At 38.2% G+C, this 25588-nt stretch overlaps 2 protein-coding genes across 3 annotated transcripts; both read left to right on the top strand.

Annotated features, from left to right (window-relative positions):
* LOC138758991 (cyclin-dependent kinases regulatory subunit 2) lies at nt 1-22214 on the top strand. 2 transcript variants are annotated; one of them, XM_069928717.1, is made up of 4 exons: nt 9-289; nt 6234-6361; nt 18216-18301; nt 20732-22214. In XM_069928717.1, exons 1-3 carry the CDS (start codon nt 231-233, stop codon nt 18266-18268), a joined length of 240 nt encoding a protein of 79 aa, XP_069784818.1. In that variant the 5' UTR covers nt 9-230; the 3' UTR covers nt 18269-18301; nt 20732-22214. The 2 variants fall into 2 exon arrangements, with proteins under 2 accessions (XP_069784825.1, XP_069784818.1); XM_069928724.1 differs by lacking the exons at nt 18216-18301; nt 20732-22214 and adding an exon at nt 7955-8083 and having other exon boundaries at nt 1-289.
* LOC138758983 (uncharacterized) lies at nt 7975-13306 on the top strand. Its single transcript, XM_069928705.1, has 2 exons — nt 7975-8024; nt 9062-13306. The coding sequence occupies exon 2, from the start codon at nt 11079-11081 to the stop codon at nt 12030-12032; it is 954 nt and encodes a 317-aa protein (XP_069784806.1). The 5' UTR covers nt 7975-8024; nt 9062-11078; the 3' UTR covers nt 12033-13306.
* Nucleotides 22215-25588: the final 3374 nt, after the last annotated feature.

Below are 25588 nucleotides of genomic sequence, written 5' to 3'. Positions count from 1 at the left end.
TCAAAACGACGGCTTACTGTCTTCACCCGGACTGCGCTCGTTCCGCCACGTCCCGTTGAAGGCGCGCCCGCGTGATCACATGACCCTCCGAACGGTCCAATGGGCGTGCGCCGGTCCGATTCAAATCGCCGCGTGGAGTTCTCAAGCAGAAATCTGCAACGGTTGCTCCGAGGGGCAGGAGAGGCTTGTCACTGTTTCACCGTTGTTCAGCCGACATTGAACAGGCAGGCATGTCGAACAAGCAGATCTACTACTCCGACAAGTATTACGATGACCAGTACGAGTACAGGTAAACAGTTAGGTCACTCCAAGTGGTGAGTTTCTAAATGCAGCAAATGGGCCAGGGTAAACACGCGGCGGCTGATTGTTTTGACTGAACGCTGACGTTTCTTGAGCCCTTTCTTTCTCATGATCATTGATTGCGTCCCAGGAGCGGACGATTTGCAAGTGAGTGTTCCCCTTGCCTCCTGCAAGTTTGTGTGCCGGGCTCGGTGACGGTCCGGACCCGGCCGGACAGGCGAGTCGCTGTGATCATCTTCGCGAGCCGTGCATGACGTCAGCCGCGTACAGGGCGGGTTTACAGGAGCCGGCCCGGCCCGGCCCGCCGCCATCTTAATGCGCGCTGCTGCTTCCTCTCTCTTCGGCTCTGCTCTGTCGGAGAGGGAAGGTAAATGGTGCGCGGAGTTTCTCTGACTAAAGGTGGTTTCTTGCCCTAATGGCTGACTTGTAATAAACGAAGCGTCACTGAAGAGAGAGAAAAAACCCCTAGGTGACAAAAGGCCAGCTTGGAGGATAACGGTGTGTTCCAGCCCCTTGTCGATCCTCCCTCTTCTCAGGACGTTTTGAGTTTTCGGCGTTACCTTGTTACGAATTCCCATGGTTTGTTGTACTTGAAGAAGGATGAATATTTTTTTCTAAACGATGTCGCTGAATCTTCAATCCTAAAAGTAGACTCTCAGGAAACATTTCTGAATGCCTATCAATCCGTTCCTTTCTAAAGCACTGGGCAAATATTTCCAGCCTTTTCTATCTTTCCAGATGCCAGTAAATTTGCTCAGTATATTCGAATCTGGAGTTTTTTTTGAAAATTTTATTTTTTCCAAAAATCACGTCTGGGGGTGAAAATCCATTTTAATATATTTATACTCTTTTAGTATCATTCATTTCTCAGATATAATTTCTCTTTCCCCCTCCCCGAACTTTGAATACTAAACAACTAAAACAAAGTGATGCCATAATTTCTTTTTCCAGATTGTTAATTTCTGCCATATTTTTAATGTATATTATCTTTTCTCCTTCCCTGCCCCCCCCCTTAGTATGTCCCATATCAGAAAACTTATTAGTAGATGGGCAGTTAGTTTTGCAAAATATGTTAATTTGGTCCCTTATAAACATGCAGAAGTCTTCTCTCTTCAACAGCATAGAATTTAGTCATTGATGCCTGATTTTCTGCCATCATTATCAGTACCAAAGGTGGATGGTCTGGTAATAATGTAGCCAAATATTCTGATTCGACCATCCTGCATTCCAACATTAGGAAATGGTCAATTCTGGTGAAAGAATCGTGGGGTTTTGAATAAAAAGAGTAGTCTCTAGTTTGAGGGTATAACCATCTCCAGGCATCTATTGGGTTTAGATTTCTCATATGTGCTAGTGTGGCTTTTGATGCCTTAGTTTTTGTCACTGTGGATTTATCCAATGTAGGATCGAAACAAAAATTAAAATCTCCTCCAATTAAAACATAGTTTTGTCCTCCAGCTATTTTAAGAAAAACCCTTTGTATAAATAGCTCATCATCTGTGTTTGGTGTACAAAGATTCATAAGTGACCAAGTCTCTAAGTAGATCTGACAGTGTGCTATTATATCATCTATTCACATCTGCTCTACCTCCTTTGCCGCCACTAGAACATTTGTATTTATTAAAATTACTACCTCCTTGCCTTGGAATTGTACAAAGACAATATTACTTGTCCCACCCATCTCTTGCATTTTAATGTCTTATTCATTGATATCCATGTTTATGCTTATTTGTCTCTGGAAGTCCACATATGTCTATAGCTGTGTGCATGCCTCACTTCAAGTACTTCTTTGCTTCGCACTGGCAGTCCTGAAATAAAAACCCAAAAATAAAGACAAAAAAAAACAAATCCCATCTATATATACTAATTTTCTCCCTTTTATTGTGGCGCCAATAGCTAATCCCTTGGCACCATTGTTTCCCTTCAAGCTGAGTCCACCTGATGCTCTATTAAAGCTTTTAACCTATTCGGTTCTCTTTCCCACTCCTCATTGTATATATTTACATTGACAGTCCTTGTCGCCTATTATTACATCCCTTAAATTATGTGCTATATTGCTTTGTTATCCATATTTGCATTGTACAAAAACTGTCAAGGAAAAGGATATCTCGTTATTTTCCTTATCCCTTTGTCCCTTAGTCTATTTTCCTTGCTCTTCCATCTCCCCTTTGGGTGGCTCTTCCTTTCAGTTTCTGTGCCAGCTCCATTCCTTTTCAGGGTTCTTTTGAATATTTTCTTTCATCCCCTAGCATGTCAGTTCATAATGTTCCTGGGTACAATAGGGCAAATCTAATTTTTGTACCTAGAGTTCGAGTTCTTTTAATGGTGTTGAATTCTTTCCTCTTCTTGACCAGTACTGCACTAAAATCTGGGAAAAGGCTGATCCTTGCCCCTTCATCTGTCAATGGCCCATAGTGTTCCCTGACCACGCAGAGTATCATCTCCCCATGTCTTGAAATTTATGCAGTTTTAACAATACCAGGCCTGGTTTTTGGTTCGGCCCTGGTCAGGACCCAGAGATTTGGTGGGCTCTCTCAATTACAATGGGCTCGTCACACCTTTTTATTCCAAGGATCTTTGGGATCTAGTTTTTAAAAAATCTCACCAATTCTTGACCCTCTAGCTCTTCCCTTACACTGCCCTCCCCCTCCCCCCCACCCCCATCCTTACATTCTGTTGCCTATTATAATTTTCTAGCAAATCCAGTTTCTCCAGCAGTCCTTTTTCAACTTTCCAGGCATCTGGAAAGTTTTCTCCAGTTTGTATTCAGCGGCTGCCATGAAGTTGGTTAGAGTGACGAATGCAATTTTCACTTCACCCATTCCTTCCATTATCTTTTGGACCCTCCCATCTAGGGTCTCAATTTTAGAAGCCCATCACATTGCCAATTGTCAGTGCTGGTCTTCCACTTGCCAGCCCCAGGCCATCCATCTCTTCCGTGCGGTGACTTTAATGGCATGTGTCTCTGCCCATTGGTCTCCTTCATCTTTTCCATGCAGTTGCTCTGATGGCACATGTTTTTGCCCGTCGGTCTGCTCCATTTCCAGGAGGGCTGTTCTATTCTTCCCCATGCTGTGGTGATTTTTGGGCTTTGTTTTCTTTTTCCAGTGTTTTTCAGTCAATTTACAGGATTGTGTTGAGTCCATCCATTCAGGTCTTCTGCATTCAATGATTCCTCAAATCTAGAGTTTTTAAAAATTTCTTATTGTGGCAAATTTTGCATTGTAGTTTGGTTGTTTTACAACTTTGCTGTCACTGGTGTTACAGGCCCAGAGGACCCCAAAACACAGCAGTAATAGAAGTTCATCAAGATAAATGGTTACTTAAACAAAAGTTCCTTTTAATTTTCTTTTTTTTTTTTAAAAAGTCAAACTTTAACTTATTACTAAGAGCACTTTTATGTAATGTGTATATGTTCAGGAAAATTCTTTGATTCACAGCCTAATATCACTTCTCACTCCTTCAAGTTCACCAGTATCAGGCAATTCTTGTACTGGGAACAGAATTCAACATTTGAATTTTCACCAGGCTCAAATGAAAAGGTAAATGGTTACCGCTAAGAAGGTTCTAGTTGGTTTCAGAGAGAGATTTGTTGCTCGTTGGACTGATTTCCCACAATCAGTACTTCAGTGTCTTGCTGAAGAAACTTGCTCCATCAGTGTTTTCCAAATGATAACCTTTTCTTCCAGATCACCACAAAGTTCCTCTTTTTTTTTTACCTTATTTCAGGTGAAACACTCTAGCCAGCCATTTCCTCTTGTAAGGGACCTCGAGGGTTTTCACTAGGCTGAACTCTGAACCTTCAACCTGCCTTCCAAGATGGGGTCTTAAACAAGCTGCCAGCTTGTCATGCTGCAGCTTCCAAAAGCCACTGCAGATCTCCCTCTGTCTCCCTCCAAAAGGCTATTTTGGATAGCCCAAAAGTTGAGATGTAAAGGCAGATAAACTCCACCAAAACGCATAATCACCTAACTTTCTGAATATATGGAGGCGGTCTCTGAACTGCATATTCCAACCCCTCTCCGAGAGGGATAATCTCCACAGCGCACCCCTCTGCCGATCAATCTGAATGTACAGCCGTGACCTATCTCCCCACTCACTCCTCTCCCTCCAAGTCAGGGGCTGTCGGTGGAGGTCGACGGGGCAGCCACACTGGGCCACTCTCTGCGGCTCAAAACATGGCAGAGTAATGGCTGTCTTCCCTACCCATAATCCCCCACGCAGCTGGAACTGTTCTGGGAACCATAGTGGTTTCAGCTGCATGGGGGATTATGGGTAGGGAAGACAGCCGTGGATTTATGATGGAAGGCACTACAGCATCAGTCACTCCACTTCCTTCAGATCTGGAAGGTGCTATGAGGCACCTCTGGAAATGAATGGGACTCTGGAGCAGCCTTTTGGGGCTGCTGCCTGAAAGGTAAGTTCCAATTTTTCCATCTGCTCCTTAGCTGGTCTCAAGGTGGATGCCCAACATGAAATGACCTAAAACCAGATGACCTTCTTAAAACATCAAACTGCAACCAGACTGATTGCAGCACTGGAATCAATTTCTTGAGCCTGGCCATCTGTTGCTTTCAAAAACAATAATCCATTTTACTCCACAGCATCATTTCAATTAACACCTACTTGTGAAGTCTCCATAGGCATTCTTCAAGTTTCTGTAAAGTCACTGTGGACATGACATCTTACCTTGTGTATAGCTCTTGTGTTTTAAATGAGATTTCTTTTGTGAAATGTTACTGTCTTTGTGGTGACCTACAATAAACCCCCCCCCCCCCCACAATCCATCTCCCTCAGACGCATTAATAGATAATAGAAAATACCTCATAATACTGGTGAGAAGTACTGAAAATAGAAAATTACAGCACATCTACTGCATGTCAATGTAATCCTTCCCAATCTCGGTTCCTAACCCTCTCTTTATTACATCCATGTACCCATCTAAGTCTTTTAAATGTCCTTATTGTTGGGGGTGGGGGGGAGGGAAGAGGTGGAATTTACCAATCTCTTCTGAATTTTTATCCATTCACCTTATTCTAGTTTTTGCTATTGTTGCCCTGGGGGAAAAAGTGCAAGCTGTTCAAGTCTGCCTCTCATAATCTTGTATATCTTAAATCACCTTTCATTCTTTGTTGCATTTGTTGCCTTTCATTTTGAGTAACTGATAAAACAACTGCATGACTTCAAAAGTTGTGCATCTATAATTTGTAGTCCAATGGTGTTTAGATAAATATTTTTAAAGCATGGATGTTCCCTTGCTGCCTAACTACACTGCTGGGGGGAGAAAAACAAAAAAAAGTTAAAAATGTAATACACCTGGGTAAAACTCCAAATTAAATGTTGTTATTATCGCACTTCTAGACTTTAACTGTGTAGCATTAGGGGGGGGGAGAGATCGACAACAAAACAAACCTTTCTGCCCACCAGATCTGTGCCATCTTTCAACCACTCATTTCTGTTGATCCAAATTCTTAAAATTCTCTCTTCCTTGCTATCAACTTTGGAGAAACAAATAGCTACACACAAGGGGGAATTTATAGTAGCCAATAAACCAAAAGCCTATATATCTTTGGGAGGTGAAGAAAACCAAAATGCCCAGAAAAGGCGACAATGTGCTCAGCACCAGAGGTTGAAATTGAACCTGGGGCTCCATACAAATTTTAAATTGACAATTCTAATTGTGACAGAAGCTGCCACATTTTCAGTGAAATATTGATCAGGGATTCTATGCAAGCCTACTAGCAATAGTCTTCCTGCCTCTAGAAATTTTGACTCTTTGGGTGTTATGCCAAAACTTAATATTGGAGGCTATTTAACCAGTTGGGTGCTATTAAGTAAATGATGTGCATTTAATGTTAGCTGATCTATAATCCATCTTGCATATTTTCATTTACCTGCATGTAACTGAAACTTGCTTTTTAATTCAACAACAGACATGTTATGTTGCCCAAAGAACTTGCAAAGCAAGTACCAAAGACTCATCTTATGTCTGAGGATGAATGGCGGAAGTTGGGTGTCCAGCAGTCTCTGGGATGGGTCCATTACATGATGCACGAGCCAGGTATTATTACCCTTTAAATAATAACTTGTAATGTGGCCTTTGTAAAGATAGAAAATAGTGTAAATGTTGGATATTAAAATACCTTGGTAATTTTCCATTCCTGATTTCCTTGTAGTTTTGAGTTTTGCTACATGTATGACCTAAAGATTGAGCTTGCAGAAGCCTATCGAAAGATCACTTTCAAAATTTATAAAAGTTGGGAAGTTTGTGAATGATATCAGTGGTTTACTGGATGTCAAAAGCAAACACAACAACTACCTTGTTTGTCTGCTCTGGAACCTAGCAACAATAATTTTCTTGGGTTCTATTTGTATCTGCAGGAAAGATCACTTTTGATGCAACATAGCAATAGAAAAGAGAAAAAGATCTGTTCATAAATAGAGATAGAAATATGCATATACATACTAGGCATGTGATTATTCCATATGTTTGTATTCTTGACTTCCTTTGTATTTATTTGTTTGCCTTTTAAATTGTTAGGTCTTGACGATGGGACAACTATCTGTCATTGCATTGTTTAATTAAATACCATGTGACAAACCATTGGGTGCAAATATTTATTGATACAGATTTTTTTTTAAAAACAATGCTGTCTTTATCCATTAACTTTTCATCACAGGATCAAGAATGAGGATAAAATACAGCTTGAGTCTGGGTAGGGATCAGGAACACTAAGGTTTAGGAATATTGGTAGATGTGCATACAAGCTAAAACTTGCATTGAAGGAATCCATAAAGGGCATTACCACAGTATATCATTGGTGTCATTGTCAACAGACTATTTATTTTTTAACTTCAGTAAGTCAATGCACTAACCACAAATAATGAAAATTTTATTTAATTACATTTTTCATACTTCATTATTGCAAGTGAGTAAATATTGGTTCCATATGTTGTACATTGAAGCTCAATATAGAAATCATTTTGAAAGGCTTGGGAAACAATGTACTTTTACAAATTATTTAGCTTGGATTGATTTGAAAAATTCTTTTTTTTAAAAAGAGAATGTCTGTCAAAGTTTGGTATACTGTGAGTGTAAGTGATTTTTTTTTTCAAAAATGATTTCAATGGTTAATGCTGGGTTTCAAATCCTGTGCTGTCTGTAAGGAGATTATATGTTCTCTGTATGTCTGTGGGTTTCCTCTGGGTGCTCCAGTTTCCTCTCTCCCTTAAAATGTGCTTGGGGTGCTGGTCAATTGTGTGTATTTGGGCTGCACAGGCTATTGTATTGACCTGTTGCCCTGCTATATCTCTTTTGTATATTAAAAACATTTTAAACAAATAAAAAATCTATCTTGTTTGTTGATGGGACAAGATGCATTCTAGGTAAGAAACTGGAGGCTGTGCATACATGTAAAAACTCCTCTATTGCTTGAGTTTTTGTCCTTTTTCTGGTAGGGAATAGAAATGAATTATTGGGAGGAGGTTTTAAATGATTTGAAGTGCACTTGACTTACACTTAGTCAAGTTTACAAAAATAATTTGCTCAAGATTGCTGTCTGACAAATTAAATGCAAATTAAAGTCGATAATACTGGTCTATGATGTATCATATTTCCACATTGTAATTGAATAATGCTATCCTTGCCAAGTAGATGACAACCATAAATACTGGGCTGCATGAAAGAAAAATGCACCATGGGGAAGACAGAACAGTACAGCACAGTAAGAGCTTTACGGCCCACAATATTTTGCAGATCTTTATAAACCTACTCCACAATCAATCTAAATCATCCATTTTTCTTGCATTCATGTGCCTATTAAAGTCTCTACCACCATCTCTGGCTGTGTATTTCACACTCTCCATGTGTATATAGAGAGAAGAAAACTCTATAAACTCCACTAACTTGAAACAAATGTTTTCTGGTATTGGACATTGCTGCCATAGGGGGGGAAAAGATGCTGGCTATTGACTCTTTGCCATTCATAATCTAATACTGTACTTCTATTGAGTCTCTTCAGTCACTCGAAAGAGTAAAGATCTAGTGCACAAACTTTCTACATGTTCTCAAATCCAGGCAGCATCTTGGTAAATTTCTATATTTGCCAAAGCTTCCCAAAATAACTAGAACTGAAACCAATATCAAATCTAACCAGAAGTTTATAGATCTGCAACATTACCTCCTGGCCCTTCAACTCAATCCCAAACTATTGAAGGCCAGCACTCACTTGGTGGAAACCTTGAGGGATCTCTGGACATGGACCAAATGATCCATCTGTTCCTCTATACTCCTTGGAATCCTGCCATTAACCACATACTTCACCCTCATGTGTGATAATCTAAATGGTGTCCCTTCATACTTTTCCAAATGGAACTCTGCCCAGCTCTGCATCCTGTCTATATTCCATTGAAACCTGCATTATCCACAACACCTTCAACCTTTGTCATCTGTAAATTTGATGACCCACCCCTCCACTTCATCCAAGTCATTTACAAAAGTTGCAATGAGCAGGAGACCCAGAACAGTTACCTGTGGAACATCACGAGTCACCAATGTCCAGTTAGAATGAACTCCATCTACTATGATCTTCTACCTTCTGTAACAAAATCTATGCAGCCAGGTTTCCATGCCTCTTGATTTTCTGGATAGGCCTATCATGGGGAACATTATCAAATACTTAAATCAATATACATCACATCCACTACTTTTCCTTCAATTTGTTTTGTCACCGCCTCAGAATATTTCAATTTGTTTTAATAGGTACAACCTTCTTCGAACACTTGTGAATCCTCTCCAAGAGTTTGCTCACTGTTGACCTAAGACTTGGTGTTATAATTCCCAGGATTCTCTCTACTACTTTTCTGGAACAATGGAACAATATTTGCCTTCCTCCAATCTGGTCTCACTCCTGTGGCCTGGAAAGATTCAAGGATCATCAACACCCTAACAATCTCTTATAGCTTCCTGTATTAGCCTGTGCTATGCCCTGCCAGTGCTAGGGAATTGTCTATTCTAATGTTTTTCAGAAGCTCCAATGTTTTTTTTTAAATCTCTGTGCTCCAGCACATAACCCTGTTCTATGCTGACCTAACATTCATTGTTACGGACCACCTTTGCCTCTGTTGTCTCCAGGTATATATTTTCCATTTTATCTGAGTGGCCCTACCATCACTCTATAATTCTTCTGCTCTTCATGTACATATAGAAACATAGAAAATAGATGTAGGAGTAGGCAATTTGGCCTTCAAGCCCATGCTGCCATTCATTATGATCATGGCTGATCAGTACCTGGTTCCTGGCTTCTCCCCATACCCCCTAATCCCCTTGGTCATGAGGGCCAAATCTAACCTACACTTAAATATTGACAGGGAACCGGCCTCAACTACTTCCTGTGGCAAAGAATTCCACACATTTTCCACTCTCTGAGAGAAGAAATTTTTCCTCATCTCAGTCCTAAAAAACTTGCCCCTTATTCAGAACCCTGGTTCTGGTTTTCCCCAGCATTGGAAACAACCGTCCTGTGTCTAGTCTGTCTAAAGCCTTAAGAATTTTATGTTTTTATAAGATCCCCCCTCAATCTTCTAAATTCCAGAGAATACAATCCTAGTCTATCCAACCTTTCTTCAAGTCCCTCCATCTCCGGTATCAGCCTAGTGAACCTTCTCTGCACCCCCTCCAAGGCAAGGATATCCTTCCTCAGATAAGGCGACTAAAACTGTACACAGTACTCCAGGTGTGGTCTCACCAAGGCTGCAGCAGGATCTCCCTACTCCTGTACTCAAATCCTCTCACTATGAACGCCAACATGTCATTCGCCCTCCTCACCACCTGCTGCACCTGCACGCCCACTTTCAATGACTGATGCACAGCAACACCCAAGACTCACTGTATCTCCCCTTTTCCTAAATGGATACCATTTAAATAATAATCCTCTTTCCTGTTATTACCTCCAAAGTGGATAATCTCACATTTATCCACATTAAACTGCATCTGCCACGTCCTGGCCCACTCGCCTAACTTGTCCAAATCACCCTGCACACTCCTAGCATCCTCCACACAGCTAATCCTGCCACCCAACTTCGTATCGTCTGCAAATTCTGAGATACTGCTAACTATTCCCACATCTAAGTCATTGATGTATATCGAAAACAACTGCAGCCCCAGCACTGAGCCCTGTGGTACCCCACTAGTCACTGGCTGCCATTCTGAAAAGAACCAATTTATTCCTACTCTTTGCTTCCTGTCCCTCAACCAATTCTCTATCCACCTTAATACCATACCTCCTATACTGTGCTCTTTAAGTTTATACGCTACTCTTCTGTGCAGAACCTTATCAAATGCCTTACTAAAGTCCAGATATACCACATCCACTGGTTCTCCGCTATCTACTCTACTGGTTACATCCTCAAAAAACTATTAGATTTGTCAGACATGATTTCCCCTTCACAAAACCATGCTGACTCTGTGATGATACCACTCCTTTAATAACTGATTCTAGCACCTTCCCTACTAACAAAGTCTGGCTAACTGGTCTGTAGTTTCCCTTTTTTTCTCTCTCTCCCTCCCTTCTTAAAGAGTGGGGTTATGTTGGGCACCCTCCAATCCTCAGGAACTAATCCAGTATCCAAAGAGGTTTGAAAGGGGGGGCGTGGCAAGATGGCGTAAGGATCAGACATGCCTTCCAGTCCTCTCCTGACTCTATCTTATTGTTTTGTCTAGAAATGCCCGTTAAAATTCTTTAAAAGTTTAGATAATTTCAGTGCTGTTAATTTAACTTATGATGGTACAATTGGTGGAAAAGAGCAAAAAAAAACGACAACAGATCATCAAAAAACTACATTTTCCAAAAGTTCAAGTTTTGGAGCCTACCTACAGGAAAGACACCGGGACTCAGCGTGAAATGGATCCCAGGAGAGAGGTACAGTGTTCGGATGTAGAGCTCTATGTTACATTGGTAGAGCCCCCTAAAGAGGGTGCCAAACAGCCTTTAGAACAAAGAGTTACTCAAAGGCATTTGTCAACTGTAGAGGTGGTGCTGCAAACTGCACCTCTTGAGATAGAAGAACCTATGCAACTTGATGTACTGGGAGAACTTAATACATTATGGACTGGGGAAAACCCCGGCCAGTGTCCTCCAGTCATTGCTGGAGAGGCTGTGGCTGGGGTTTCCACAAGCAGTCATACTATAAGGAAGGCAACCAGAATGAAGGAAGGAACAGAAGATCCTTTGGTTATGCAGAAGAAGCAGAAATCTGTTGAGCCAAAATCTCTTCCAATTGAAAAGATTTTTGTGAATCTTGAATCTAAATTATCTTATACAATGCAGGGATTATCCAAGATTATAACTGAACTTGGTACTAGGTTTAATACTCTGGTGAAAATACATTCTCAACAGATGGCTGAGTTTGGAGCTTTTAAGCTTGAAGTGAGAGATAAATTTAATTCCTGTGAAGAAGATATAGACGAAATACGGGATCAAGTTTTTGATGTGACCAAAATGGTCGAAGACTTACAAACTCAAAATAAAAATTTGGTGAAAAAGATTGATTATTTGGAAAACCAATCCAGACGGAACAATATAAAGATTACTGGTTTGCCGGAAGGTATGGAGGGACCAGACCCAAGAAAATTTTTTACTGAATGGATTCCGCAGGTGCTGGGTCAAGAACATTTTCCGGAAGGTATAATACTGGAACGTGCTCACAGAGCCTTGCGTAGAAGACCTATTTAAGGTCAAAGTCCAAGACCTGTTTTGGTTCGTTGCTTGAATTATTACGACAGAGAAATAATTTTACGAGTGGCTATTAGAAATGCACAACAGAGAAAATCACCCTTGATGATTCAAAATAATCGAGTTTTCTTCTATGCGGATTTGAGTCAAGAAGTTATGTTCCAACGACGGGAATTCAATCCTGCTAAAGAGTTGTGGAAGAAAGGTTACAAGGCAACCTTTAGATATCCAGCTGTTTTGAAGGTTTTCCAAGATGGTTGCCAACCAAAGTTCTTTGATTCTCCAAAGGAAGCTATAGCATTTGCTCAAGAGCTGCCAATTACTCAGTTTCAACAGAGACATAGTCTGCCACGATCTCTAAGGAGATAAGAGATGGAAGAAAAGAGCCGTGCTCCAAGAAGGAATGGTTGTAATGGTGACTCGGCAGTTGGAGCTGATTAAAAGAAGAGTTGTCCTTTTTTTTTCTAATGTTTTTTTTAAAAAAAAGGATATTAAATAATGATGATGTTAGTTTAAGATGAAGTGAGAGTTGGGGGAGAGAACTGGATAGGCACTATTTCCTGAAAGTCATCTGCTACGTGTGAGTTATCTCACACCCATTTTTTTTTTGGGAGTTACTGCATTGCGCGGTTTAGACAGGTGGGGGATTTTTAACCTCCTACCCATTTTTTTTCCTTTTTTTTGTATTATTAGATTAAAGAGTGAAGCGGTTTTTTGTTTAAATATATAAAAAAAAAGCATAAGAAAGTATTTGATTGTTTAAAAAAACTAAAAATTGATGTGGTTTTTTTTGTAAAGTTTTTTCAGTAGATAAGGAATATCTGAAATTTAAATGTGAATGGGATGGATAAGTTTTTTTTATATTTTTTCTTTAACTTTAAGGTGAAAGGAGTGGTAATTCTGGTGTATATTATTTTGCTATTTTAGTTATAGAACGAAGGGAATAATGGTGAAAGTTATAAATTGAATTGTACAATTCTTAATGAAGCTTGAATTTTGTTTGTGGTTTATGCTCCATTTGTTGAAGATATAGATTTCGTTTTAGATGTGTTTTTATTTGGATATCTGAATTTTAACGTAATGATTGGGGATATTTAAATGTGGTATTGGAGCTTTTATTGGATAACTATTCAAGAGTAAAAGGGAAAAATGGTGGAAGAGTACTAAAATTGAATTGTACAATGCTTAATGAGGTTTGAATTTTGTTTTAAGATGGTTTATGTGACTAATATGATGATAGATGTAAAGTTAGTTGATATTTGGTGAAGGTTTATCTCTATAGAGTTTTTTTTTCATCTTTTTTCATGCTACAATTTTTTTTAAGAATTGATTATTGTTTAAGAATTTTTGATAGATAATGTTACTAACTTTAATTTTTTATATTAAGTTTGAGTTAAATATATGTTTCATCTTAACTCCGTTTGTTAAATATATGCATTTAAGTTTGATTTAAATATGTTTTTTTAAGTCTGATATCTTAGTAGTAATTACTTTTCTTTTTGTTAGTATTTTAATCAGTTATGTTTTTGTTTTTTTTAAGTGGGTTTTTTTCTCACATACATTATTAACTTTATTAATTCTTCACTCTTTATTTTGGGGGGAAGGGGGGTTGGACTAATTTGAGTTGGGTTATTAATGTGTAATAATTATTGGGGAGGGTATAGTTTATTTAGATTACTGATACTGTATTGTAATTTTATTATTTTATTCTTAATTTTTTTTAATGTAATCCTATATGTTATTCATGTTATAAAATCTTAAATAAAGTTTTTTAAAAAAACAAAGAAGTTTGAAACATTATTACCAACGCATCCACTATTTCCTGGGCTACTTCCTGCAGACTATCCGGCCCCGGGGATTTATCCGCTTTTAATCCCTGCAATTTAACTAATACAACTTCTCTACTTACAATTATTTCCTTTATATGTTCCCTGCCAGCTTCCTTTCATAATCCCTTTTACCTTTCCTAATTAATCCTTTTGTCCTCCTCTGCAGAACTCTGAATTTCTCCCAATCATCAGGGATATTATTCTTTTTGGCTAATTTGTAAGCTCCTTCTTTGGATTTGACACTCTCCGATCTCCCTTGTTCGTGCAAACTGGGGTGTACATTTTCTGCACTTGCTCCAAACTATCCTTAAACGATTGCCATTGCATTTCTACCGTTAGTCCTCTAAGTACCATTTGCCAATCTATTTTAGCCAATTCACATCTCACACCATCAAAGTTACCCCTCTTCAAGTTCAAAACCTTTGTATCTGTACCAATTTCCATCCTAATGAAGAATTCCACCATATTGTGGTCACTCTTGGCCACAACAAGATTGCTAGTTAACCTTTCTCCATTACTCAATACCCACTCTGGAATGGCTTATTCCCTCGTCGGTTCATCAACGTGCTGATTTAGAAAACAATCCTGCATGCATTCTAAGAAATCCTCTTCAACCTTACCCTTACTAATTTGGTTCACCCAATCTACATGTAGGTAAAAGTCACCCATTACAACTACCGTCCCTTTGTTGCACGCATTACCAATTTCCTTTATGACTCCTTCACTAACCTCACTGCTACTGTTAGGCGGCCTGTACACTACTCCCACTAGCGTCTTCTGCCCCTTTGTATTTCCCAGCTCTACCTATATGGATTCCACATCCTCTACACCAGGGGTCTCAAGCTTGCGGCCCGCGGGCCAACTGCGGCCCTCGGGACGATAGTTTGTGGCCCCACCTTAATACGAAAGTTTAATGTTAGTGCGGCCCACAAGTTTGATATGATTGGCACTTTTCAGTGTTGTGTGCGGAGCTGAACGAACCTACCAATCACGGTGGGGTATAGCTCTTTGGGGCGGGACATCGGCTGGGCTTATTGCAAATATAAGCATATTTGTGTGCATTTTCTATTTGTCATTATATGCACGCGGCACATGTGCAATTTCCGCGGCCGCTCCCGCTTCACGCGCTTCGGCGCATGAATTTTAAGTCCAAGTACAGGTCCAGACTTACTGACGAACATCTTCAAACCCTACTGAGGGTCTCAACTGCCTCCTCCCTTAAGCCAAATGTGGCTCGGCTATGCGAGAGGAAGCGCTGCCAGATCTCTAGCAGTAAGAAGTAGGCAGAAGAAGACCTGTTCATAACAGTTTATGTTCAATGTTCCATTCATGTTCAGAAAGTTAAAGATTAAAGAACTGTTAATACAGACATTTAAATCTGAATAATAATAATTACATTTCTCCAGTCAGCAACTATGTGGTTTCTTCAGTCTTCTATATCTGCTGTATTATTATTATTTTCATTATTATTATTATTTTCATTTTATTTATTTATTATTGATTGATTTATTTTTTTCTTATGATTTGTTAATTTATTTATTTTTTCATCTTATTTTGTGTTTTTTTTTAAATAAAAAAAAAAGACATTTGATAACATTGGAATGTTTTTGTAAGAGCTTTTCTTGTGGAAAACCTGATGCGGCCCAGCCTCACCCAGACTCTACCTCCAGCAGTCCCCGGGTAAATTGAGTTTGAGACCCCTGCTCTACACTGATGTCCTTCCTTTCTATGGCATTCACCTCTTCCCTAACCAACAGGGCTACTCCACTTCCTTTTCCATTCTGTCTATCCCTCCTGAATGTCGAATAACCCTGAATGTTGAGCTCCCAGTCATGTTTCCCCTGAAGTCACATGATCCCAACTATATCATAGTTATTAATAGGACACCTTAACATAAATAAGAGCAGGAGTAGGCTATCTGGCCTGTTGATCCTGCTCTGCCATTCCATAAGATCATGGCTGATCTGATCATTGACTCCTCTCCACCTATGTGCTTTTTCGCCCCCCATATTGCTTAATTCCTTTTTTATGTAAAAATCTATCTAACTAAAACTTAATGAAGTAGGCTCATTTGCATGGGCTTGTTTCTTAATCCTATTTACCAAGACTTTCTTATGTCCCCTTCTAGCTCTATGAAGTTCCTTCCTGGCTACCTTTATAATTCTCAAAAGCTTGTCTTTTTTTTTTGCTTCGAACACCTTAAAAGGGAGATCTTCCTTTTTCCTCAAATAAGTGTTCCGCCTCTCTTGTCAACCATGGTTCCATTAACTCTCCCACCCTTTTTCCTATCTTAACCTAACCAAAATTTATAAAAGTGGTCCCTAAACAGCTTCAACATTTCTACTGTGCATTTCCCATAAAACTTCTATTCCTGATTAATACTCCAAGTTCCTACTTAATTGAGGTATGGATAATTGCAATGGAATTAAAATACTTTCCCCATATTGTTTGCCTTGACTTGTCCATGATCAGGGTGAGTTGAGGTCATTATTTACAATATAGTTGCCCATCAAAAGGACTATCACCTGCCCATGTTGCCTGCCTAGCACTAAATCCAGTATGACCTTTAGATGGCCTGGCTACTGTTTTAGGAATCTTTGACTGACGCCCCCATTCCACTTTGACTGACGCCCCCATTCCACTTTGACTGACGCCCCCATTCCACTTTGACTGACGCCCCCATTCCACTTTGACTGACGCCCCCATTCCACTTTGACTGACGCCCCCATTCCACTTTGACTGACGCCCCCATTCCACTTTGACTGACGCCCCCATTCCACTTTGACTGACGCCCCCATTCCACTTTGACTGACGCCCCCATTCCACTTTGACTGACGCCCCCATTCCACTTTGACTGACGCCCCCATTCCACTTTGACTGACGCCCCCATTCCACTTCGACTGACGCCCCCATTCCACTTTGACTGACGCCCCCATTCCACTTTGACTGACGCCCCCATTCCACTTCGACTGACGCCCCCATTCCACTTCGACTGACGCCCCCATTCCACTTCGACTGACGCCCCCATTCCACTTCGACTGACGCCCCCATTCCACTTCGACTGACGCCCCCATTCCACTTCGACTGACGCCCCCGTTCCACTTCGACTGACGCCCCCGTTCCACTTTGACTGACGCCCCCGTTCCACTTTGACTGACGCCCCCGTTCCACTTTGACTGACGCCCCCGTTCCACTTTGACTGACGCCCCCGTTCCACTTTGACTGACGCCCCCGTTCCACTTTGACTGACGCCCCCGTTCCACTTTGACTGACGCCCCCGTTCCACTTTGACTGACGCCCCCGTTCCACTTTGACTGACGCCCCCGTTCCACTTTGACTGACGCCCCCGTTCCACTTTGACTGACGCCCCCGTTCCACTTTGACTGACGCCCCCGTTCCACTTTGACTGACGCCCCCGTTCCACTTTGACTGACGCCCCCATTCGCGGATGATCCTTTCACTATGTCCTCCTTTTCTGCAACTGTGATTTGTGCCTAATTAACAATGCCAGTCCCCACCCCCCTCTTTTCCCTCCCACCCTATCCCTTTTGAAATGTCTAAACCCCAGAACATCAAGAAGGTAATTCTGCCTTTGTGACAACCAAGTCTCTGCCATGGCCACAATGTCATCATGCCATATATTGATCCATGCCCCAAGTTCCATCACCCTTGTTGATACTTGTTGCAATAAAGTAAACACATTAAGACATTTCAATCTATCCAACTGGTGACAAGATCTTTCCTTGCTCAGTCTTACTGCAAGCCTCATTCACCTTTTCCACCAACTGCTTCATCATCTGATCTAATAATACTCGAGTTCCTGTTCCCCTGCCAATCTAGTTTAAACCTTCCCTAATAGCTACAGCAAAGCTGCACACAAGGGGATTGATTCCTCTTAAGTTCTGGTATAACCTGTCCCTTTTGTACAGGTCCATAGCTTTTCCAAAAGAGATACATACCAATGATCCACAAAGCATTGAAAATTTATTTGGTACAAGATATTTTGTTCAGAAAATATTCATTTTTAAATTAAATTTAGAGATCCAGCACAGGAATGGGCCCTTCCAGGCTATGCTGTCCAATTACACTCATGACCAATTAAATCGATAAAACCCATACATCTTTGCAATATGGGATGAAACTGGACACTTGGAGGAAAACCCACATCATCATGGGGAGAATATACAAATTCCTTGCAGACAGTGATGGATTCTAACTCAGGCTGCTGGTGCTGAAGTAGCATTGTTGTAATCGTGCTGCCTTTTTAAAGAATTGATCCTTTAATATTAAAGGACTACAGAAGCAGGCTACAAGTGCTGATAAATTACCACTGCTGTTTTATTTTAATTTTCAGAACCCCACATTCTGCTGTTCCGAAGACCTCTCTCAAAGGACCAGGAAAAATGAATCTTTGCATTCTGGAAACTTCTGGGACTTTATGTAAATATTGTAGTATTCAGTGAATACATTGAAATTGTACAAATTTGTTCAATCCTGTGTATGGGCGGTATTCTAAGCAGCAATAGAACTCGTTGTGATACAGTGGGTTTGGACTGCTGCGAGATGTATTTAAAAAAAAATGCTTGGAGTCAAAATGTTGGTTCCATGAAGAAATTATAGTGCCTTCTGTTTACTTTTTTCTTTGAATTCCTTTTAGTTTGTTTTGATGAATACAGTTGTGAATAAAGAAATTCCTTATGTATTTTGTTTGTATTTCTTAAGAAAAATAAGGTTTTGGGACAGTTAACAGCAAGATTCTGAATTTGTCCAAACAACCTGGTTTGTGGCTACCTTTCTGAAGTATCCTTTTCTGTGTTGAAGTTTTTGCTATATATTCTATAGACCTTTTCACTATAAATTGTGATTACAGGGTTTGAAGTTTTTGAGGTTTTCTTGGTTTTAGATGAAAGTAGTCTGAGGACTACTTAAAATTACTTGGCAACTGGTGTCGAAGATCCAATTGGTTTTGCAGACTGAATTTTGAGTGTGAAGGGGTTTCTTTTGTAGATAAATTAAATGTTTAAGTCTTAACAATTGGTACAAAAAATTATTTTACAATATTGGTATTCCAGAGAACCAAATTGGAGCAGGTATGGTACCAAGCATTAACATGTCCTTTCCATTTTTTGCAAACTATAAGAAATTGGGTGGGTGGTCACTTAAGTAATTTTTTTTTCTTTTGAGACATTTAGAGAAAAGATTAGTTCAAAATGCAGATTAATGATAGTAATTTCATAATGGCTTGATCTTCGACAGCAGTGAAAATTTTTAAAAAGACCATCTCGTGAGATGTGGAAGAGAATGGGTAGCCAACATCAACTAAAGGATACCTGCTGTTAGTAAATAGTAGTTTGAAGTTTCAGCACTAGTCTTATTTTACTACTCCAATATGCTTTTAATATAACAAAGATTTGTGAATTCCCTCGAAGCCAGAGTTGAAAAATTTGCTCAGGCTTGGCTCATACAAAAGAACAGAGGTGAACTACTGAATCTTGTATACTAAGAAATTGTATTTGCATTTCTGTCCATTATCCTAGAATTGGTTCACATATTATTTCAGTACAAAAAATTTAATCTCTGAGATGGGGAGAACATTTCATCATGGGTGAAATGGCTAGAGATAACCAAAGACCAATATGTACTACGATAACAAGAACAAACGCTTGGTCTTGTGTTGAAATTACTTGCCTTCAACCTCTGGCCTTTCAGCTCACAGAAACTGTAGCAAGAATGTGATTTTGAAAAATACTCTGTTTGCTTGGGTCTCGTCTTTTATAATCTTGAGACCAAGTGGTGTCCCAGGTGCCTGCTGCCCATCAGCAAGCTATATTCCGGGACTCAAGGTGGGGTGTACGCCCCACTAATGGGGCATGGGAATATTTTGGGAAATAATTAAAAGGTTGGTTTGAAAAAATATTCATTATGTTGGTGTACTGTCAGTACAACACACAACTTCCAAGTTAAATCACTTTGTTCTTTTAATTTTCATAATGTTTTTGCTCTTTTGATGTTTCTCTTATTTTAACGTTATCCTTGGTTAACGTTATAATATTTTTTCTGACTGGTCTTGTTATCATCCATTCCAAATGATTTCATTGGCGACGAGGATTCCAAATTATCTCAACAATCATATCTCCATCCATACCCCTTTACTTTTTCAGTTCAGTAGTGAGTGAGACCTGTATCTGTATATACCTTTGATTGGGGGTAGGGGTCTACCCCACGCGCCAGCCTGAGGCAGGTGGGGGGGGGGGGGTATGGACCCCAGAAAGTAAAGGATAGCGCAGTTTTGATGCACCGGGGGTGGTGGGGGGGAGGGGTAGAAATGTCAGAAACTGCACTGGGGTTTTTTTAGGGTCAGTATTCCTTTGATTCGATCATTATTTTCAATTCTAAGGCATAAAATATTGATTGATCTGTTTCAGGGAGCTTGTGCAGTTGTATTAATGTGTTACAGAGCTTGCACTGTTGTATATTCAAAATGAGCAAAACAAGCAAGCAAAAGGTTCGTCAAGATCCAATGGAGTTCTTGAAGTTTGGGTTTATATCTGTTGTACACAATGAACGTGCACCTTTTGCCTATTATGCCACAGACTTTGATAAATGAAACAATGAAAGCAAGCCATCTTGATGTTTATTTGAGGGTAAAACATCCTTAAACCATGTCCATTTGAAAATTTTAAATCAAAGAGAAAGAGAAGTTTGAAAATAGATCAAAAATCACTTCATTATTCGCTATGCAAACTACAGCCCTGAATCGCACTCTTGAAGCTAGCAATGAAATTTCTCTGCTGTTAGCAAAACATGGCAAGAATCATGCAATTGGAGAAGAACTGATTAAACCCTCCATTTCATTGTTTTTCAAAACAGTTCTGCAAAAGGATGACAAAGATGTCTGAGCAATGACATTGAGTAATAATACTGTCTGCAACAGAATACATCACATGGGTCAAGATGTTGAAAAACAGCTTATTAAGAAGTTGAAATTATAAAAGTTCTCAATACAACTGGATGAACCTACCATACGAGACTGTGAGGCTCTGTTATTGGCATACATGACATGTATTGATCAGGAAACATTTCAAGAAGATATGTTTTATGAATCATTAGAAACAACCAACACTGCAATTGATATCTACAGCAAGCTCAAAAATTATTTGGATGAAAATGAAATACCAAAAGGAAACAGTGTATCTTGTGCTGCAGATGGTGAACCTGCTATGATGGGTTTTAAAAAATGTTTAAAATTAATGAACAAACATTGTGCCTGGCGTTATCCACCAAGAAAATTTAGTCATCAAGAAAGTTTCCCTCTCTTCTACATGAGATACTGCATCCTGTGATCGTGTATCAATGCAATCAAAGCTAATGCCAAATGTGAACGTCCTTTTGAGCAGTTTTGTGTCGATTAATTTAAAATTTTTAAAAATGCAGAACATGTGAGATTATTGCATCACACTGAAGGAAGATGGTTGTCAAAGGGAAACTGCTTCAAAAGGCTTATGGAACTGTTTGATCTCAGCGAGTTTTTGAAGGGCAAACCTGAAATGAAGCTCTTGCTAACAACAGATGGCAAAGCTTTTGTGAGTTACTTCTCAGACATTTTTGAAAAACTAAGTACATTGAACAAGCAACTCCAAGTAGCAAATATGATGCTCGTTGATGCAAAAACAAAGATATTCATGACACTTCTAGAATTATGCCAAAGGAATATATCTGCAAGAAATTTCAGTCGATTCTATTGGTTGAATAAGTGTGAGATAACAAACATCATTGCTGACCATTTGAAAATGCTGGTTACTGACTTCAGTGATAGATTTTGTGATTTAAAGGCAATGGATTTTCCCTCTTGGTTAACTCAGCCATTGTTGGTGGACTTGTGAAGTTCCAGTGCATTACCAAGAGGAGTTATCTGAGTTCCAACATGATGAATATGTAAAAACTCTGTTCAAAGTGAAAGGAACCATGATATGGCTGTCTAACAAGATCGAAAAGACATACCCAGACTTGACTACTTTAGCAAGGGAACTATTGATACATTTTCCATAATCTTATTTAGTAGAATGTGGCTTCAGTGCTGTTAGTGATTTGCTAAGAGAAGCCAACTGGAAATTCCAAAACGTGGAGATTTAAGGTTGAAACTAACAAAATTTGTCCCTCAAAAAAAAAATCTGCAGCCAGTGTCAGGGGCAAGGTTCCCACTGAAGTGACAATTGTTGAATGTGTGTTTGAGTTGGTTGACATATTGAAGTGGTAGTTGAAAATCAAATGTGTTCCAGTGTATTCCCATCTTGGTTGCATTCAAATACACTTGCAGTAAATGATTTAATTAAAACTACTTTTGAATATATAACTTTTTTTCTGCTAATGGTGGGGTGTACATTTTTTAATAACTATTTATTCATTCAACAAGGTTATTACATACAGCAAAAAAAGTACATATGAATGATTTTTTTTTAAATTATATGTATATAAAAAAAAAGAAAGAAGAAACTCCCCCTCTCAGCCAGCTCTCTTTAGGAGTGCCAAAGAAAGAAAAAAAACCCTAAAATCTAATCAAGGTAAATCTAACTGTAAATATTATGAATATAAAGACCACTTATTAAGGAAAAAAAGAATAATTATCATGTAAAACATGCATGATTTTTTCCATTATCAAACAAGTTTTCATCTCATTATGTCATCTATTAATATCAATCACATTAGCATTTTTCCATGTACTTGCTATACATTTTTTTTGTTACAGATAAAGCTAAATATACAAAAGCCATCTGAAATTTGTCTAATCCCAAATCTTTCAAAGGATTCAACTCACCCAGCAAAAATATTGTCGGGTCCAAAGGTATTTTGATTTTATACAAATGTTCCAAAATCAATTGAATTGCTTTCCAAAAAAATTGTATATGTACACATAACCAAACAGCATGAAAAAAAGTTCCAACCGAATTACCACATCTAAAACGGGAGTCTTGATTCACTAAAACCATATTTTTCTAAACTTTTCAGTTGTTAAATACAATTGATGTAAAAAAAAATGTAATTAACCATTGCATAATGAACATTTATCAATCTAGTAACACTATCATGACAAATATCTAACCAATCATCCTCAGAAAAAGTAAAGTTGATATCCTTTTCCCATTTAATTTTAGATCTATCCCATCCCTTTTTTTCCCATACTATCCGGTATTATTTGGTACATCAATGAAATATATCCCTTCTTTGGTGCAATCACAAGAAAATATTCAAATTTAATCAATTTAGGTAAAATCATATCTCTATCAAATATTTGTTTTACTAGAGATCGAAGTTGATAATAAACAAATAAAGAATTCTCATAAATACCAAAATCTTCCCTCATTTGATTAAAGGATAAAAATTGAGCTTCTTTAAAACAATCCCCCAAATTTTTTATACCTTTAGATTTCCAATGTAATAAACAATGATTATACATTGAAAAAGGAATAAGTTGGTTTTTATATAATGGTGTTAAAGTCAATAATTTACCCTTAGAACCTATTGTTCTATTTTTCCTCATCCATAACTTCATTAAATGTTTTAGTATAGGCACATTATATTGTAATAAATTTAAATTCCACAAAAACAAAAATTGATGTATTTCAATTCAGAAATATACGCCATCTCAATTTTAGCCCAACTAGGGGGGGTGTTCCAAATCCATTAATGAACTAATAAATTTAAATTGAGTTGCCTCATAATAATTTTGAAAATGTGGTAAGCGAAATCCCCTAATGCATATTTCCAGGTTAGCTTATTCAAAGCTACTCTTGGAAATTTACCCTTCCATAAAAATTCCCTAACCATTTTATTTAAATCTCGAAAAAAAATTCTTATTAAGTAAATACTGAACTGACTGGAACAAATATTGTATACGTGGAAATATACTCATTTTGATTGTCTTTATTCTTCCAATTAAATTTATAGGAAGATCCTTCCACTTAATCAAATCAGCTTTGATCTTTTTCATTAACAGTACATAATTTAATTTATATAAAGATTGATAATCAACATCCACATTTCTACCCAAATATTTAATTCGATCAGTCCACTTCAAATTAATAATATTTTTATAAACTGAATAATCTCCTTCACCTATCGGTAGAGTTTCACTTTTTTCCCCAGTTAACTATATCAGACAAAGATTCATAATGTGTTAAACATTCCTTCAAGTGTAAAAGTGACTGAGCTGGGTTTGTTAAATACACCAGTACATCATCAGCAAATAGATTTAATTTTATACTCCTTATCTAAAACTCTCATATCTTGTATCTGTGTATTTTGTCGTATCAACTGTCCTAAAAGTTCAGTTACTAATGCAAACAAAGCTGGAGACAAAGGACAACCTTGTCGAGTTGAACAAATTAATTTAAAAGGTTCCGAGATCTGACCATTTGTCAATACCCTGGCTATTGGTTTATTGTATAAAGCTTTAATCCAACCAATAAAAGAAGGACCAAACTTAAATTTCTCTAAGACTTTAAATAAAAACTTCCTCTCAACTCTGTTAAAAGCCTTTTCTGCATCAAGAGATATCACCGTCGGATGGTAAGGGCACTGTCAATATTTATTAATCAAACTAATCACTCAAAGAATATTATCTGAAGCATACCTATTCTTTATGAAACCTGTTTGATCAACATGTATCAACTTAGGTAAAAATTTAGCCAACTGATTAGCTAAAACTTTAGCTATTATTTTATAATCTACATTCAACTAAGAAATTGGTCTATATGAAGACACCTTTAACGGATCTCTATCCTTCTTAGGAATTACAGTAATTAAGGCACTAGAGCATGATTCAGGTAGATCATAATGTTTATTAAACTGTCATAACACATCTCCAAACACTAGATAAATCATCATAAAATACCTTATAAAATTCAACTGAAAACCCATCATTACCAGGTGATTTTTTTTTTCCATTCAGCATTTCCAACGTAGCCGATTTAATTTCTAAATCAGTAAAAGGAGCCTCCAGCTCCAATATGTCTTCTCCTAGTACTGGTAATTTCAACACTGATAAAAAGGAGTCAATCGATCCGCTCTCCTGTTTTTCCTCAGAAGTATATAATTTATAAAATGAATGAAACTCATCATTAATCTTATGAGGTTTGTAAGTAATAGTCAAATTTCATCTGACTACATTAATAACCCTTGATACCTGTTTTTTTCTTTAACTGCTATACAAGTACCTTATGCGCTTTCTCACCCCATTCATAATACAGTTGTTTAGATCTATTAATCAAGCATTCAAATTGATAAGATTGCAACGTACTGTATTTCAATTTCAAATTAGACTATTCTGATTTTCTGTTACATATCTCTGAAATTCCTTTTCTAATTCATCAATCTGTTTCTCTAATTCAAGGCTCTTAGTCAGATAATTCTTTTTAACCTTAGAGATATAACTAATTATTTGACCTCTCAAGTAAGCTTTCATAGTATCCCACAATATAAATTTACTCTGAACGGAATTAACATTTTCTTCCAAGAAGAGATTGATTTGTTTTTTTTTAAAATTCAATAAATTCTGCTCTTTTTAACAACATCGTATTGAATCTCCAACAAGAAGCTACACGAACTTTTTCAGAACTCTCATAAGTAAAATACAACAAAGAATGATCTGAAATTACCCGACTTTTATATGCTGGTAATATTTTCCCCTGTAAATGTGCCGATACTAAAAAAAAAATCAATTCTAGAAAA

This window comes from Narcine bancroftii, chromosome 1 (assembly GCF_036971445.1).
Source record: "Narcine bancroftii isolate sNarBan1 chromosome 1, sNarBan1.hap1, whole genome shotgun sequence".
Lineage (NCBI taxonomy): Eukaryota > Metazoa > Chordata > Chondrichthyes > Torpediniformes > Narcinidae > Narcine > Narcine bancroftii.
This window is presented reverse-complemented; position numbering and strand designations above follow the sequence as displayed.